Genomic DNA, 14,800 nt, shown 5'->3' on the forward strand with positions numbered 1-14,800 from the left:
GATTAAAAACAAAAGAAAACAAAAAAACCGATGGTATTACCAAGGATTAATCAGTTGTTACTCGTTAATACGTAAGAAAGAGCTTATGCTTGCCTACCGGAAGGAGAATTCAGCCTGAGATAACTGGGTCCATCTCCTTTGATTTAAACTGAGTGTAAGTATCTCAGAACGCAAGGAAAAAGAAAGGACAGTTTTCCCATTTGAATTTCTTTTTAAGACAAAGAATCCATTAGCATTATTTTATTCTCCTTTTCCTTAAGGACAAGGAAAAATCTCAAAGATTTTTAAACACGTATTTTGCTTGAGGTATGGATTGACTTTCTAGGTCATTTGTAGTGAATGTCCCTTCTTGTGGACTTGGAACAGAAGTGGTTTGTTCAATCCATAGTTTTAGTAAAAATCATACACACACACACACACACACTCATGCTATTTTGGAAATATGCCCAACACGGGGTTTGAACTCACGACCCTGAGATCAAGACCTGAGCTGAAATCAAGAGTCGAACGCTCAACTGACTGAGCCACCTAAACGCCCCTCTATATACACTTTTACATTAGTCACTATTTCTTCCAACTTATACAAATTTTCTCCTCCCTTTGCAACATACAGTTTATTCCATCTTTGAATATTATGCCGTTAACATTCCTTAAGTGATAGTGTAATTTGGGGAGGGGAGAAGATTACCTCTTCCTGGCAGAGGTGAAATAAAAAGCAAAGTTACTTCAAGGAACTGACTTTAGTTATAGTCTATGCCAAAAATTCCAGTAATTTCACTACTTTTATAAAATTATTCTCAACTATAATTTTAAAATACAAACCACGTTGATGTCATGCTTTCTTTGAGTAATTATTTGAACGGTGAGAAAAATTCCTCATAACCTAGCTCATTTTAGAAGAGCACTCTGTTCTAACCTGCAGCACTGGACAGTAGGTCTCCTGAGGAGTAATGCTTGTTCCAGAAGGGGAACTAGAAACACACCATGTTCTGGGGCGCCTGGGTGGCACAGCGGTCGGGCGTCTGCCTTCGGCTCAGGGCGTGATCCCGGCGTTATGGGATCGAGCCCCACATCAGGCTCCTCCACTGTGAGCCTGCTTCTTCCTCTCCCACTCCCCCTGCTTGTGTTCCCTCTCTAGCTGGCTGTCTCTATCTCTGTCGAATAAATAAATAAAATCTTAAAAAAAAAAAAAGAAAGAAACACACCATGTTCTACTTTTGTGTTGGTTGGAATTCCCTTGGTTACAAATGATAGCAAGTTTTTTCATATTAGCTCATGCCAAAAAGGAATGTCGGCTCACAGTGAAGAAGTTTTGGGGTAGACCTAGTTCTGTGCATGGCGGGATCTCAACACTCCAGTGATTTGGCATCAAGATTATGTCTCTTTTTCTCAGTTTTGCTTTCTTCATTCTCAGATACTTTTTCTCCACATGGTAAAAAAGATGGCCACTGACGGCTTAGTTTACTGCTTTTTATAGTTCTTGTTCCCCAAGGAAGGGAAGAAAAAGACTGTACTTTTTTCAGTAGCCATATATCAAATCTGATGGAGAGATTGTGACTAGTCCTGACTGGCTCAGATTCTTCAGCCTTGGCCAGTCACTGTGGACTCCGTGAGCGAGGGCCCTAGGAGGGGTCAGGCCTGGCGCGTATGCCCATCCACGGAAGGGTGAGCACGCTGGTAGCCCCACTGAACCCCAGAGATAGAGATGGGCAGCTAGCAGCATACATTCTCTGTAGTCATGTTGCAGAAGATGAAGAGGAACAATCATTAGATGAAAATTATCTGCCAGGTTATGAGATGAAAAGCAGCTGTCCTATTTTCCTTGGTTTCAATTTGTTATTTCATTAGTAGTCAGGTTTTCACAAGGTTTTTTTCACATTTTTATTAGGCTTTTGCATTTGTTCCATGATTTGTCTTTTCGTGTATTTTGCTCTTCTTCTGTGATGATTTTAGTTGTTCCTATTTATAAGAGCTCTCAGTATGTTTTAGGGCTTCCATTTTTTCCTTTGTTGTTTGAAAAGTAATTCAAAGAGTTATACATGAAAGTTTCACAATATGCTTCCTTGATTTCCTGTTTATATATATATTTTTTAAGATTTATTTATTTGTGAGAGAGAGAGAATGGTGGGGGAGGCATAGGGGGGGAGGGAGAGAATTCCAAGCAGACTCCATGCTGAGCACAGAGCCCTATGCAGGGCTCGATCCCAGGACCCTGAGATCATACCTGAGCCAAAACCAAGAGTTGGTTGCTTAACTGACTGTGCCACCCAGGTGCCCCTATATTTTTCTTGATTTATGAAATCCTATAGATGTTCTTCTAGAATTTTAATTGAAAGAGAGAACAGTGAAAATTTTTTATTCAGATATGAATAATCAGGTTAAACATAATAGCTTGCAGGATTCTCCCTTTGGAAAAAATCCAAATTGAATTATAGAGTATATATTTTCTGTGGGAATTAGTTATTTATCTATTTTTGGAAAACAGTATTTTCCAAAAATAAAATAAAAATTTTATATATAGATTTATATATAAAATTATATTTATATATTTATATATAAAATAAAATTTTATTATTAAGATTTATATATAAAATTATATTTATATATTTATATATAAAATAAAATTTTATATATAAAAAAATATATAGAGTATATATTTTCTGTGGGAATTAGTTATTTATCTATTTTGGAAAACAGTATTTTCCAAAAATAAAATAAAAATTTGGGGCATTCAGGTCTGTCTTTTTTATAGATTAAGAAACAGTGATCACTTTGGATTTGAATATAGAACAATTTCAGTGTCCTCTCCACCTTTTCTTTATTGTGAAGCGCTATGGGGCTTTTCGTGAATAAAGTAAATGAAGGCCTCAGATGTTCAGTCAGTCCTTTGACTATGTAGTTCAGTTTACCATGAGGGATTATGCCACTTGATAATAGCAAGTCTGCAGTCTTAATAGTTCATAAAAGCGTTCTGCATGCATTACCTACCGTCTTAATGTAGCAGGTGACATGCCTCGGACAAAGATGGTCCGTTATTTTCATCTGACAGAATATTTAAGTTTGATTATTAAAAATACAGAAATTCGTTGAAAATCTGACAGCACACTGGTTTTCTCTTTGGACAACCAAATAGTGCACATTTTCTTACATTGGAAAATGAGATAAGCCCGAATTATCGTTGTTTGTAGATAACCTACACATTGGTAATAATGAAAGCATATGTTAAAATTAAGGTTTTAAAATTCCAATTAATCATTACAACAACAATGGTATTTTTAAAACAATAGAAAGGTTCTCACATTTTTATAGGGAATGGAGAATTAGATTTATTAAAGTACAATTCATAAATGTGAAGTAATGTAATTCTTTGTGTTTTAAAAGTATAGCTAGCTTTTCCTTGTCTCTCTTTAACGTAGAAGTAAATATATTTATTCTAAAGAGTGCAACAGGACTGAAGTGTGTGAGCACAGGGTGCTAGCCTCCCGCCCAGGCCTCTCCATTCACCCTTGCTCCCTGGAGCAGATGGGTGTCTATCCCAGCCCTTTTTGCATACAAGGGCTTAAAGCAGAGATTATTTCAACCCAATGTAATACAGAAATTTCCTCCAGAATGTAGTAAGTCAAAAGAGATTGAGTGCATACCTCTAGGAAGTCCAGAGCCATAAGAAAAAATTTCCTTTGAAATTTTGTTTAATGCTTAATCCATGAACATTTTGAATTTTACTCTGTGATATTTAATTTTAAATAAATTAATGTAGAAATGTTTTTAAATTACTTTGCAAGGCCTAAAATTGTCTTGAAAGGTTTCTACCACAGCATCTCCTAGGCACTCTTTTACATTTGTATTACCCACCACTGTTGGGAATGTTTTCTCTACAGAAATCTCTTCCTGCTGTTAATACTCTCAGTACTACATATGCCAGATAATTTCTAAAGAATACAGTATTTTCCCATTCATAACCATGCCTCTGAGTCCATAACAGATTGGTGGCCCAAGCAGACCCCAGAAGACCCAACTTACTTCAGACACATGTATCATTTGGAAAAATTGGTTAATTTGTGGTAATTTACACCATAATGATAGTTATAAAGAATATTATAATCTTTAGTAAAGTTTAATTTTTATCCTTATTCAATAATGATTTAAAATTAGTTACCTTCTTGCTTTTGAAAAAAAGAATAATTACATGCTTACTAACATAGGGTATTTAATTGTCATATAATTAGTAACCTTGATTCATAGAGAAATTTTAAAAATGTTTTCTAGTGCTAGAATATGAAGAGCTGCTTTTAAAGACTTTGTAAAAACATAAAATAAGATAGTCAGAATTTACAGATTTTAGCTATAAATGTTATAGTTTTATATCATTAGTCATCTTGATGAAAATGCTAACCATTAAAATGATAGAGCATTCTTAAAATTTGGTCAAAATTAAAATAGTTTGATCTTTTAAATCAAGAAATCAAAAGCCTGTTTCATCATTATAGTATATTCTTTATAAAGGGTTTTGTTAATGATTTCCTAAGACTTTTAGGGCATTTGATTTTAGGGAATATAGTTCTGGCATTCTATTCAATTATACTCTCCTGGCCTAGAATATTAGAATTTAAACCATTGATGTTTTAATAAGAGTAAGAATTTTGAATAGAGCTATTACTCACCAGTTTGGAAAACAAATATAATTTATACTTCTAGAGCAAAAATTCAGACTCTCAGGTCCACCACATTCTGTCCCTGTGGCTTGGTAACTTTACACAAGTTACTTAACCTGTCTGTTTGGCTTCTTCATCTGTAAAATAGTACTTATTTCATAGAATTTCATGAGAATTAAGTGAAAAATATATTTAAATTATTTAGAATGGTACACTAAGCTCTATACATATGTTAGCTGTTGTTATTATGTATGCACACATATGGCATTTCTGCTCTTGACAGATAGTGACAGGCTTTTGAGAAGCTTCAAATTCATAACACCTAAAACATCTATATTCCTGCAGGGGTTCCAGGGCATCTGCTCAAGGGGGCAAGTGGAGCCCTCTGGGCAGGGGCCGACATTTGCCTGGGGAAGAGGGCACCTATTCCTGATTTGCACAAAAGTGCCAAACAAATTCCCAGTGGCTGTCGCAGTCCATTTGGGCCACTAAATACCACAGACCGGGTGGCTTAAACAATAGCCATTTATTTCTCCCAGTTCCAGAGGCTGGAAGTCCAACATCCAGACGCCAGCAGACTTGGTGTCTGATGAGGTCCTGATTCTTGGTTCTTAGAAGTTGTGTCCTCATATGGAGGAAGGGCCAAGGGATCTCTCTCAGGCTACTTTTTGAAGGGTGCTAATCCCATTCATGAGGGCTCCACTGTCCTGACCTTCTCCGTTCCCAAACCGCCACCCCCTTCAGATTCCATCACATTAGGGATTGGGTTTCAAGATGAATTTTGGGGGCAACACAGACATTTCATCTATAGCAATGGTCTTGATGATGTGTAACTTTTCTGGAAGCCATAAACTGTTCTTCCTCATTTTTCTACAAAAATCGAAAATACCCCTGTATGTTTGTGCACAGGAAGGTTTTAGGACTCGATACTCTGAAAGGTAAGCCTCAGCCAGGTCACCTTGCTTGGCTTCCTGAAATGATGTGTAAGACATTTACAATTGGGAAAGTAGTTCTTTGAGGGCAGTACATGGTTATCGCTCTGCTTTTATAGTTTAGGTTCTGAATACCTGTAACTTTGACATCTTGATTATCAGTTAATGAAGGTATTAATTGTTGGTAGAAGAAGCAACTTACTGAATTTCTTGGACCACATTCTCAAAATTATTTGGAATTACTAGAGTAATAACTGTATAAGATTTTTAACAGACAAGTATGTTATTTATTGGTGCTTTAGTGGCTAAGTGTTAAAATCTGTATCTGTTTTTTTTTAAATAATGAATATTGATTATTAATAATTAGGTCTTTAGCATTCTGATATTTATTTTCTTTTTCTTTTTTTTCTTAATTTTTTTTTTTTTAAGTAAGCTCTAAGCCCAGTGTGGGGCTTGAACTCAAGACCCGGAGATCGAGTCACGTGTTCCACCGACTGAACCAACCAGGTGTCCCGCCAATATTTATTTTCGTTTTATCTTCCAGATGAACCAACGAGCCCCAGCATTGATCATGACCTTGCACACATCCCCGCTTCTGCTGTCATCTCAGCCTCCACCCCCCAGGCACCCCAGGCACCCTCCATAGCAATGGTCCCACCCAGCCTCACCACATCGGCTCCTTTAATTCGCCGCCAGCTCTCCCATGACCAGGGTACGTTTTAGTGAGTGGCTGTGCAAACCATCTCTCTTTCTGTTTTCTAAGTTTTCCACTTAGAACCCTATGACAAACTGTGATCGCCCCACTATGAAAAGGATCGGGAAACCACTTGCAAATGTCTAAATGTTGGCTTTTAATTACAGAATCTGTTGGCCCTCCCAGCCTGGATGCCCAGCCCAGCTCAAAGACCGAAAGATCAAAATCCTATGATGAGGGCCTGGATGATTACAGAGAAGATGCAAAATTGTAAGAGTCTCAAGCATATCATTTTAAATATTTGTTTGTGGGTGTTCAGCATGACTTTGACATATAAATACTGAATTTTAATGATTTCTTTTATACTTTTAAATTTATATTAGAAATTCAAATAAAAAATAAAATAATGTTATTCCATAATATATCCAGGTGAATTTTTAAAATTAATATTTAAAAATTAGTAACACATAAACGTAATGCAAAAAATATTTGTATTAAGCAATCACTGCTACTGTAGGCTTCTGGCCACCCAGGTCTCTTCTGAAACAACTGTTAACTGTTTTCTGAGCTATTCTCTGCATAAAATCACATACACAGGTTTACATAGGCTTATATGTGTGTGTACATATTCTAATTATTTTTATAAACAAATGATGGATGCTGTGCACACTGATCATGCCTGGCTCAACTTTTTCATGCTTGTTTCATTTTCCACTGAATAGTTGTACCAAAATACAGCTAACTGTCATTCTATATTCTGTAAATAGACATTTAGATTGATTGAATCTTCTGCTACTGCAAACAATACTTCAGTGACTGTATTTGTACATCGTTCATTTAGTATACAAGTGAGTGTGGTTGGAAGAAAGATTGTTACATCAAGGGTGTGTATTTTTTTATATTAATATACATATCCATAGTCAGCTGCTCTCCATAAAGCTTGTACCAAATCACATTCCCACCAGCAGCGCACAGAAGTCTCTGCCCCTCCCTGGCCCAGCATGTTATTTAACATTTGATTTTTTGTAAATCTAATGGTATCATAGTGTAGGGTTTTTTTTTTTTTTTGAAATTTCTTATTAATGGAGCATCATTTCATATATACATTTAAGAGGTATTTCTGTTTTCCTGTGACCTGCTTGTTCGTATCTTCTGCCCATCTCCCTGCTGCTCTTCCTTATTGACTTCTGGAGGCTCTTTATATAAAGGAAACTAGCTCTTTCCTGAGAGAAGTGTTGCAGGTCTTTTCCCAATTCAGTATTTTTCATTGGATTTTCTTAAATTTTTTTTAAAATAAAAATGTTTTTTTAAAGTGCAAAAATGTTAAACGTTTTCTTTGCAGTCAAATTTAGGATTTTTTTTTAAATGACTTTCAGATTTTGAGTCATATTTAAAAAGCCTTTCCTCCAGAATTACAACAAAATTCTTCTATGTTTGCCTCTCAAATATATGTTTTTCTTTGTGTGTGTGTGTGTGTGTGTGTGTGTGTGTGTGTGTATTTACAACTTTGATTCATCTGGAGTTTATTTTATTCCAATTAGTGAGATAAAGGGCCAACTTCATATCTTCCCATGTCTCTCAGTTGTCCCCAAAACATCTGTTGAATGTAATATTTTTCCTACTGATATTTCATCTTTATCATATACTAAATTATTAAATACATTTAGTTTTATTTGTAGCCTCCATTCTGTTCAGTTGATTGTCTGCTCACATACACCAGATTCTGTTTATTGGAGTGGTTTTACAATATTTTTGTTATTGATGGGACCATTCTCTCATTACTTTATGTTTTTTCTAAATTCTCTTGGCTATTTCTGTTTATTTTACTATTTGAACTTCAAAGTCAATTTTCTAGTTCTTAAATTTTTATTGGGTATTTTTAACGACGCAGTGTTTTCACTTACACAATTAAGGAACATTGACATTTTACGATTTTGAGACTTCGGTCAAAGAACGGTGTTTTTTTTTTTATCAGAGTATTTTTGTATAGATTCTCGGAAGCTTCCATTCGATGATTATTTATATTCCAATAATAGCAGTTCTTCCCGGACCAACGACTGGGGGAAGTTGGTGTGAGGTGCGGCCACGGCAGTGGTCCAGACTGGCAGGAATTGTTCTGATGGTGTGGACTTGAGTTAGTGAGCTCTTTTAGCCTTTACCCCTTCCTCACTAAGAAGATACCTTAACGGCCACATTTCAGAGCCTGCTTCACCCTGCACCAGCTGCACACTGCTTCCTGCAAAGAGGGCAGGACTGTGTGTTTCTTCCTCCGTTTTCATACCCTCCGATATCCGTGGTGATGAGTGAGGCTCCTGTCACCAGCTCTGGCGCCCCGTTCCCATTGTTCCAAACAAGGGAAGGTTTTGATCTTCAGAGAGCAGCGCACTGCAGTTTTGTCTGAGAGTTGCAACCAGAGGTGTCCTCTCTTCCTGTGTCCGTTCTTCCCTTCACCGCATTTAACCACCCATCTTCATGTACATACATCTATCGCCATTCAGTTACGGGCGTCTCCGGATAGTGCTGGAGATGGAATTGGCGTATCTGTTTCTGGCTATCTTGTTTGGGCTGGCTTCAGAGTGGAGGGCAGTGCCGTCTTCAGTCACATCTTGCAATCCTCAATTCCTTAAAATGAATTTTGAATTAAAAAATAAATCTTTGTCCCCTAAAGTTAAACTTGAATAGTTAAAGCGAACCTATCTTCAGAAGCCCTAAGCCTTTTCAATGGCAGCAGCTGGTCTCGAACCAAAGCATCCTGAATGTGGTTGGCAGGAGGAGTGGTGGGCCTGCACCGGCCCTGACTGTGTTCCTCCGACTGCATCATCCATCATTAACATCGTGGGAACCCTTAATAGAGCACTGCAACTATGGTTAACTAATAATTTATTCTAAAGCTCAGTGTTTAGCCTGAGCAGTTTCTTTCCTAAGAGGAAGGGTAAAATCTCACACTTGATGCAGAGATAGTTTAAATTTACAGATCCACTACGAAAGCTTTGATCATGGAATCAGAAGTTTAAATACTTATATAATTAGCTGTTTTTCTCATTTGCATGGCACAGTGAACTTTTAACACGGTAATGAGGAAATGTCAGCTTATCATTGGCAGGTTACTTGCAATGTTCAAATGGTTTTTACTTCTTTAAGGCGTGTTATGCACTTATTGCAAATATTTATATACTTCTTGCCAACAGGTCCTTCAAGCACGTCTCTAGCCTGAAAGGAATCAAGGTTGGTATTCAGTATTTGTTAAGTATGAGCAAATGAGAAATATTTCTGTTTACCTGAGCTTATTACTTTGGCTCATCATAGGGAATTATTTCTATTATCCTATATTCTGTCAGTTTCAGGTACATTTGGGAAATATGATGTAGTAAGTGTTCTTTTCTCCTTTCTAAACATATCGAGTATATAATACTTTACACACATGATGTGGATTTTTCTCACTTCATCAGTCTATGGCCAAAAACCTGACTACCCAGCAATCCTGTATTTTGTTCTATGCATGTTTTTCTCTCCTCAAAATTATTATTTCAGGCCTCCCCTCCAGCTTCCTCCATACAGGCAACTCCTGTCCTCTCCCATCTACTCCTCCCTCATACTTCATTGAAAACACACACCAAAGGCTGTTAGACAGGAATTTCCTTGTTTTACATTCTCCAAAAATGTCAGCCACCTTCATTTGTGCCCACAGTTTCTGCCCTCCTTACTCTTAGCATCAGTATCTGTACTGGAACAGGAGCCTGTGAAAATCCTACATCCACGTTTCTTCTTTGATTCTATCACTTTCCACTTCTCAAGATCCCTCTCCCCTATGCAAAATTGCTCTTGCCAGTGGCTCATTCACCATCGTGAAGACATGAGTACACCAACCACTATGTACTATATATTTTTTATAGACCTCCCTCGAATCTCCATCCCCCTCTATTTCCTACATCTGTTTTCTCTCCCACTTTTCATAGCAAAACTCCTTGAAAAAAATTGTCTATAGTGCCCACTTCCTCATGTCACATCTTTGTTAACCCACACACACCAGAATGACACTGCTCACGCCAAGGTGACCAGGGACGTTCCAGAACTAACGGTTATCTTCAATTTTTAACTTCTTTGACCTTTCAGTAGTCTCCAACACAATTTCCCATTCCCTTCCTAAAACATTTTCTTCTGCTGGTTTTTATTTCTGCCTCTGCCTAATATTTAAAATGGTGGAATCTCTAGAACTGGTTCTGACCCTTTCTGTCTACCCTCATTGCCAACATGATCTTATCCAGGGGTCTCCCGAAGTTTACACTGCTAGCCTTGGCCTCTTGCCCAAGCTGCAACTCGTGTAGGCTGACGTCTCTATGTAGGTGTTTGATAAGCAGTCAAGGCTTAATGGCCAAAGAGATCTGGATTACCCCCAGACATGTTTATCCACCAGTTTTCCGCATCTCACTAAGTCCCTTCACCCAGGTGTTCAAGCCCCAGATCTGGGAATTAGCCTTGTGCCTTCTTTCTCCCCCTCCCTCATATCAAGTATTATCCACTCTACCTTCAGGACACACCGCAAATCTCTACATTCTCTGTCTTCACTTAACGTTAGCTTTAGTCCAGGCCACCATCGGGCCTCACCTGGATTCCTACAGTAACACCTCTTCTCATGATGGAAAATCCATTCTCCAGGTGGCAAGCGAAGTGACCTTTGAACTGGGATCAGATAATATTACTTATCTGATTCATCACCTAATCACTTCCCATCATGCTTCCTACCATGTCCTAAAAGACCCTAAGCAATCTGTTCGTTAGCTGTTTCTCTCACACTGAACAGTGAACATTTACAATGATAATGGGTAAGGGGCACCTGGGTGGCTCAGTTGGTTAAGCATCTGACTTCAGCACAGGTCATGATCTCAGGGTCCTGGGATCGAGCCCCTCGTTAGGCTCCCTGTTCAGTGGGGAGTCTCCATCTCCCTCTGCCCCAGGTACCCCCCTCTCCCACCCCGCTCATGCTCTCTCCCTCTCAAATAAAATCTTTTAAAAAATGAATAAAATAAAATGATAATGGTAAACACACTTACTCATTAGCTATACATTCTCCCTGAACTTTTCTTTTTCCTGACCATTCATGGATGGCCCCTTTTAAAATTTTTCCTCCACATTTCATCTTAAGTAGTCTTTATTCAGAAGGCCTTGCCACAGCACCCCCAGCTTCTAGCCATGACTCAGTCATTTGTTACTGTGTTTCCCTGTTCCTTTCCCAAATGGTACTAATCACAGTCCGATCATTTGCTTGTCTTTTTTTATTTTGATTTGTCTTTTCTCACTAGAATAGGAGCTCTTGAGAGCAGAAAATTGTGCTATTTCTATTATTTTTGTAATGATTAAAAATTCCTGCAGACGGCTTTTTAAAAATGATGGTAGTCAATTCACTTTACTTTCTTAAATAAGACCAGAAATGTTTCTAATGTAATTGATAAAGGTAGTATTTTTTCAAAAATAACGCTTCATTTGGAACATTAAAGATTCTTTTTCAGCAAAGCAATTTCAGTGTGCAAATGTTGATGAAGGGAAGAGCTGGTGTTTTACTATATTTTCTTGGTCTTTTCTGCAGATCGTAGACAGCCAGAAGTCATCCGAAGACTCTGGGTCCAGGAAAGATTCTTCCTCAGAGGTTTTCAGCGATGCTGCCAAGGAAGGGTGGCTCCATTTCCGACCGCTTGTCACCGACAAGGGCAAGGTAGTGCACTTTCTCAGTGGCTGCGGGGGTACGAAATGCAGTCCCTGCACAGCACATAAAGTCTTTACAGATAAAATGGCAAATCACCCAGAAGAGAGAGTGGGAGATACCACTTCTAAAGAGCTTTTTCTATTTGGAGGAAAAAAAAAATTTTTTTTTAAATTCTGATCGTTGATTTAATTTTGTATTTTCTCGTCCTATGTATCAACTGCAAATGGAATATATAGTCTTATATTTTGCCAACAAAAAAGAGAAATCAAGGTTTTGAAGAAGGAACTCACCTCTTCTTACTAAATAGTTTCTTAGGCATAGGTTTTCACAGAGCCTTCCTTGAGGGAGTGGTAGCTCTCCATATGAATAATTTAAAATTTTTAATTTCACCTTTCCCAGTTTTTTCTTTTCAATTGCCTTTATGATTTCCTCCTTTCACTTTATTTTATAAATATTGGGTTATATAAATGAATATCACAATATTTATATGCTTCATTAAGTAGATTTCAGTACGATAAAAACTACGCAATTAAATCTCTTACAGTATTTGGGCAGATTATTTATAGAAAAATTTTAATACTGTCAAAAGAGTTTAATTTTTAATAAAACCCACCTTGGATAGGGATATCGTTGCTTGACCGTAGAAAGTTGATCAATTTTGTTAGTTTCATTCGTTACTCGTACCTACTGTTTTGGGATCTCCTTACGTAGTGTTTGTCATTTGCGTGATCTGGGACTTGTCTTAAGCCATACTGTCATTCAGAAGATTTTTCTGATGGACTTTTGTCTTATTTTCGATTCTCTTAGCATTTTTATATATTGTATGTATTTTGCTACTCTTGTTTTACCTCAATTACTTTATTCAGTTTATCTTAATAACTTTGTTCATGAACAATACAGTGGTTTTTTTTTCCCCCCAACCAGATCAAAGTTGAGATTTCACCATCCTTGATTTTGATAGGAATACCTTGCCTAGCTTGGTTTATGCTCCACTGTTTGCCATTCCTCTCCTTACAAACGTATATGATTGTGAAGCAGACACCGGCTGTATACACTGGGTGTACGCGCATGTCTGTGTGCGAACAGTGTTGCCTGATGTGTTCATCCTGTCACTAGGATTGAGCCAAGCGTCAAGTGTCCCTGAACTGTTTCATGTTTTCCAGCGAGTCGGTGGAAGTATTCGGCCGTGGAAACAGATGTATGTTGTGCTTCGGGGCCATTCGCTTTACCTGTACAAAGACAAAAGAGAACAGATGACTCCATCTGAAGAAGAACAGCCCATCAGCGTCAATGCCTGCTTAATAGACATCTCTTACAGTGAGACCAAGAGGAAGAATGTGTTCCGACTGACCACCTCGGACTGTGAGTGCCTGTTTCAGGCTGAGGACAGAGATGACATGCTGGCCTGGATCAAGACCATCCAGGAGAGCAGCAACCTCAACGAAGAGGTGTGTGTGCTCAGGGGGATGTCGACAAAACCAGATTCCTCCATCACCGTTTTCTTAGAAGACTGAAAGAATCTGATACGTTTAAAAAAAATTAAAATATGCTATTTTCACTTGAAAAATTGATCAAAAGGAAAACTCAGGTGACCCTAGTTTGTAGTATTTTCACTTATTTGAAAATCACCATTACTGAACTATATATAAATGGATAATTCTTGATTGTGCCTGCTTTCTCAGAAGCAGGATCAGGAAATCCTAGGTCCTAGTCCTGGTCATTACCTTTATGACTAAATCATTCCAGATCTGGTTCCTTATCTCAAAAACAGGATTATTGTGGGGCTTAAGTTGTAGTGAAAATACTTACCAAACAAGTTACTATGTAAACACAAAGAGATACAGATATGAGGATTTTCATTCATGGAGCTGCGCAGTCGAGAATATAATAGAGCCTGCTCTCATACAGTCACTGGCTTCTAAGAATACTTGCATTGTCAGAAATCATGTGAAAAGCCAGTTTTTCTCTTTGATAAGGAATGGTTAGGGACTTGAGATTTTCTGGCTCACAGCCATCAGGATATTTTTTTACAACAGGAATTTCGTTGGTAATGTTGTATTTCTAGTGTATGTAATGATAAACTTGACAGAGCAGATTTGGCAGTGATTAAGTCTAGCTTTTGCTCAAGAGTATCTTTTCATGTCATTAACACAGTTTTTCTTACATGTTGTTCTCACTTTTTGTGCTCATTGTTATGACCAAAAAAAGCACACAAGGTTCTTTTCTCTTAGCTCACGGGACACAGGGACACCCACATTAACTGTAAGGTTATGCAAAGTATGTTCTCTAATATAGTCATTTCCAATTATGTCCAATTCGGATTATGAAAACTTAGGTCATAGGAAAAATGACTGTGCCTTTTTCTCTGATAGTTTACGCCCAGCCTTGTTTGTGGTTAAAAATTAACACCAGATCCGTGTCAATACAACCTTTGTTCTGTAACCAGCATTGTCAAGAGAGCATCAGACCTGAATTTTTTCAAAGTAAACAGGGAAAGTAAGAATGTTTTACATGCATAAGTCTCAGCAACCATATGAATGTGTCCTATTGTTGTCATCACCATTTTGCAAACAAGCACACTGGCAAAGAGAGGGTATGTAATTTCCCTAAGGTCACACAGCTGGTAAGTGTCAGGGCTGGGATTTAAACCCGGGAGATCTCACTCTAGATCTTAACCGTATGATCTCTCAGCTGCTAAGTAGGAAAAGTATTTGAACTTGAGATTGTTTGACTCCAAAGCCTATATTTGTAAATTTTATTGTTCGTTATAATCAAAATGAAACAAATAAATAGGGTTGAGGGTGCATGTCAATGTATAAGT

At 37.7% G+C, this 14,800-nt stretch overlaps 1 protein-coding gene across 6 annotated transcripts in view; it reads left to right on the top strand.

Moving 5' to 3' along the window:
- ARHGAP21 (Rho GTPase activating protein 21) overlaps positions 1–14,800 on the top strand; it is a 133,028-nt gene that overhangs the window by 103,593 nt on the left and 14,635 nt on the right. For all 6 annotated transcript variants that reach the window (XM_044392164.3, XM_044392165.3, XM_048219289.2 and 3 more), the window contains 5 exons: positions 6,129–6,296; positions 6,446–6,548; positions 9,467–9,503; positions 11,863–11,988; positions 13,143–13,427. In XM_044392164.3, coding sequence (XP_044248099.2) covers positions 6,129–6,296; positions 6,446–6,548; positions 9,467–9,503; positions 11,863–11,988; positions 13,143–13,427 — 719 coding nt within the window. The remainder of the gene's footprint in view (positions 1–6,128; positions 6,297–6,445; positions 6,549–9,466; positions 9,504–11,862; positions 11,989–13,142; positions 13,428–14,800) is intronic.

The sequence above is a fragment of the Ursus arctos genome, unplaced genomic scaffold (genome assembly GCF_023065955.2).
Source record: "Ursus arctos isolate Adak ecotype North America unplaced genomic scaffold, UrsArc2.0 scaffold_30, whole genome shotgun sequence".
Taxonomy (NCBI): Eukaryota; Metazoa; Chordata; class Mammalia; order Carnivora; family Ursidae; genus Ursus; species Ursus arctos.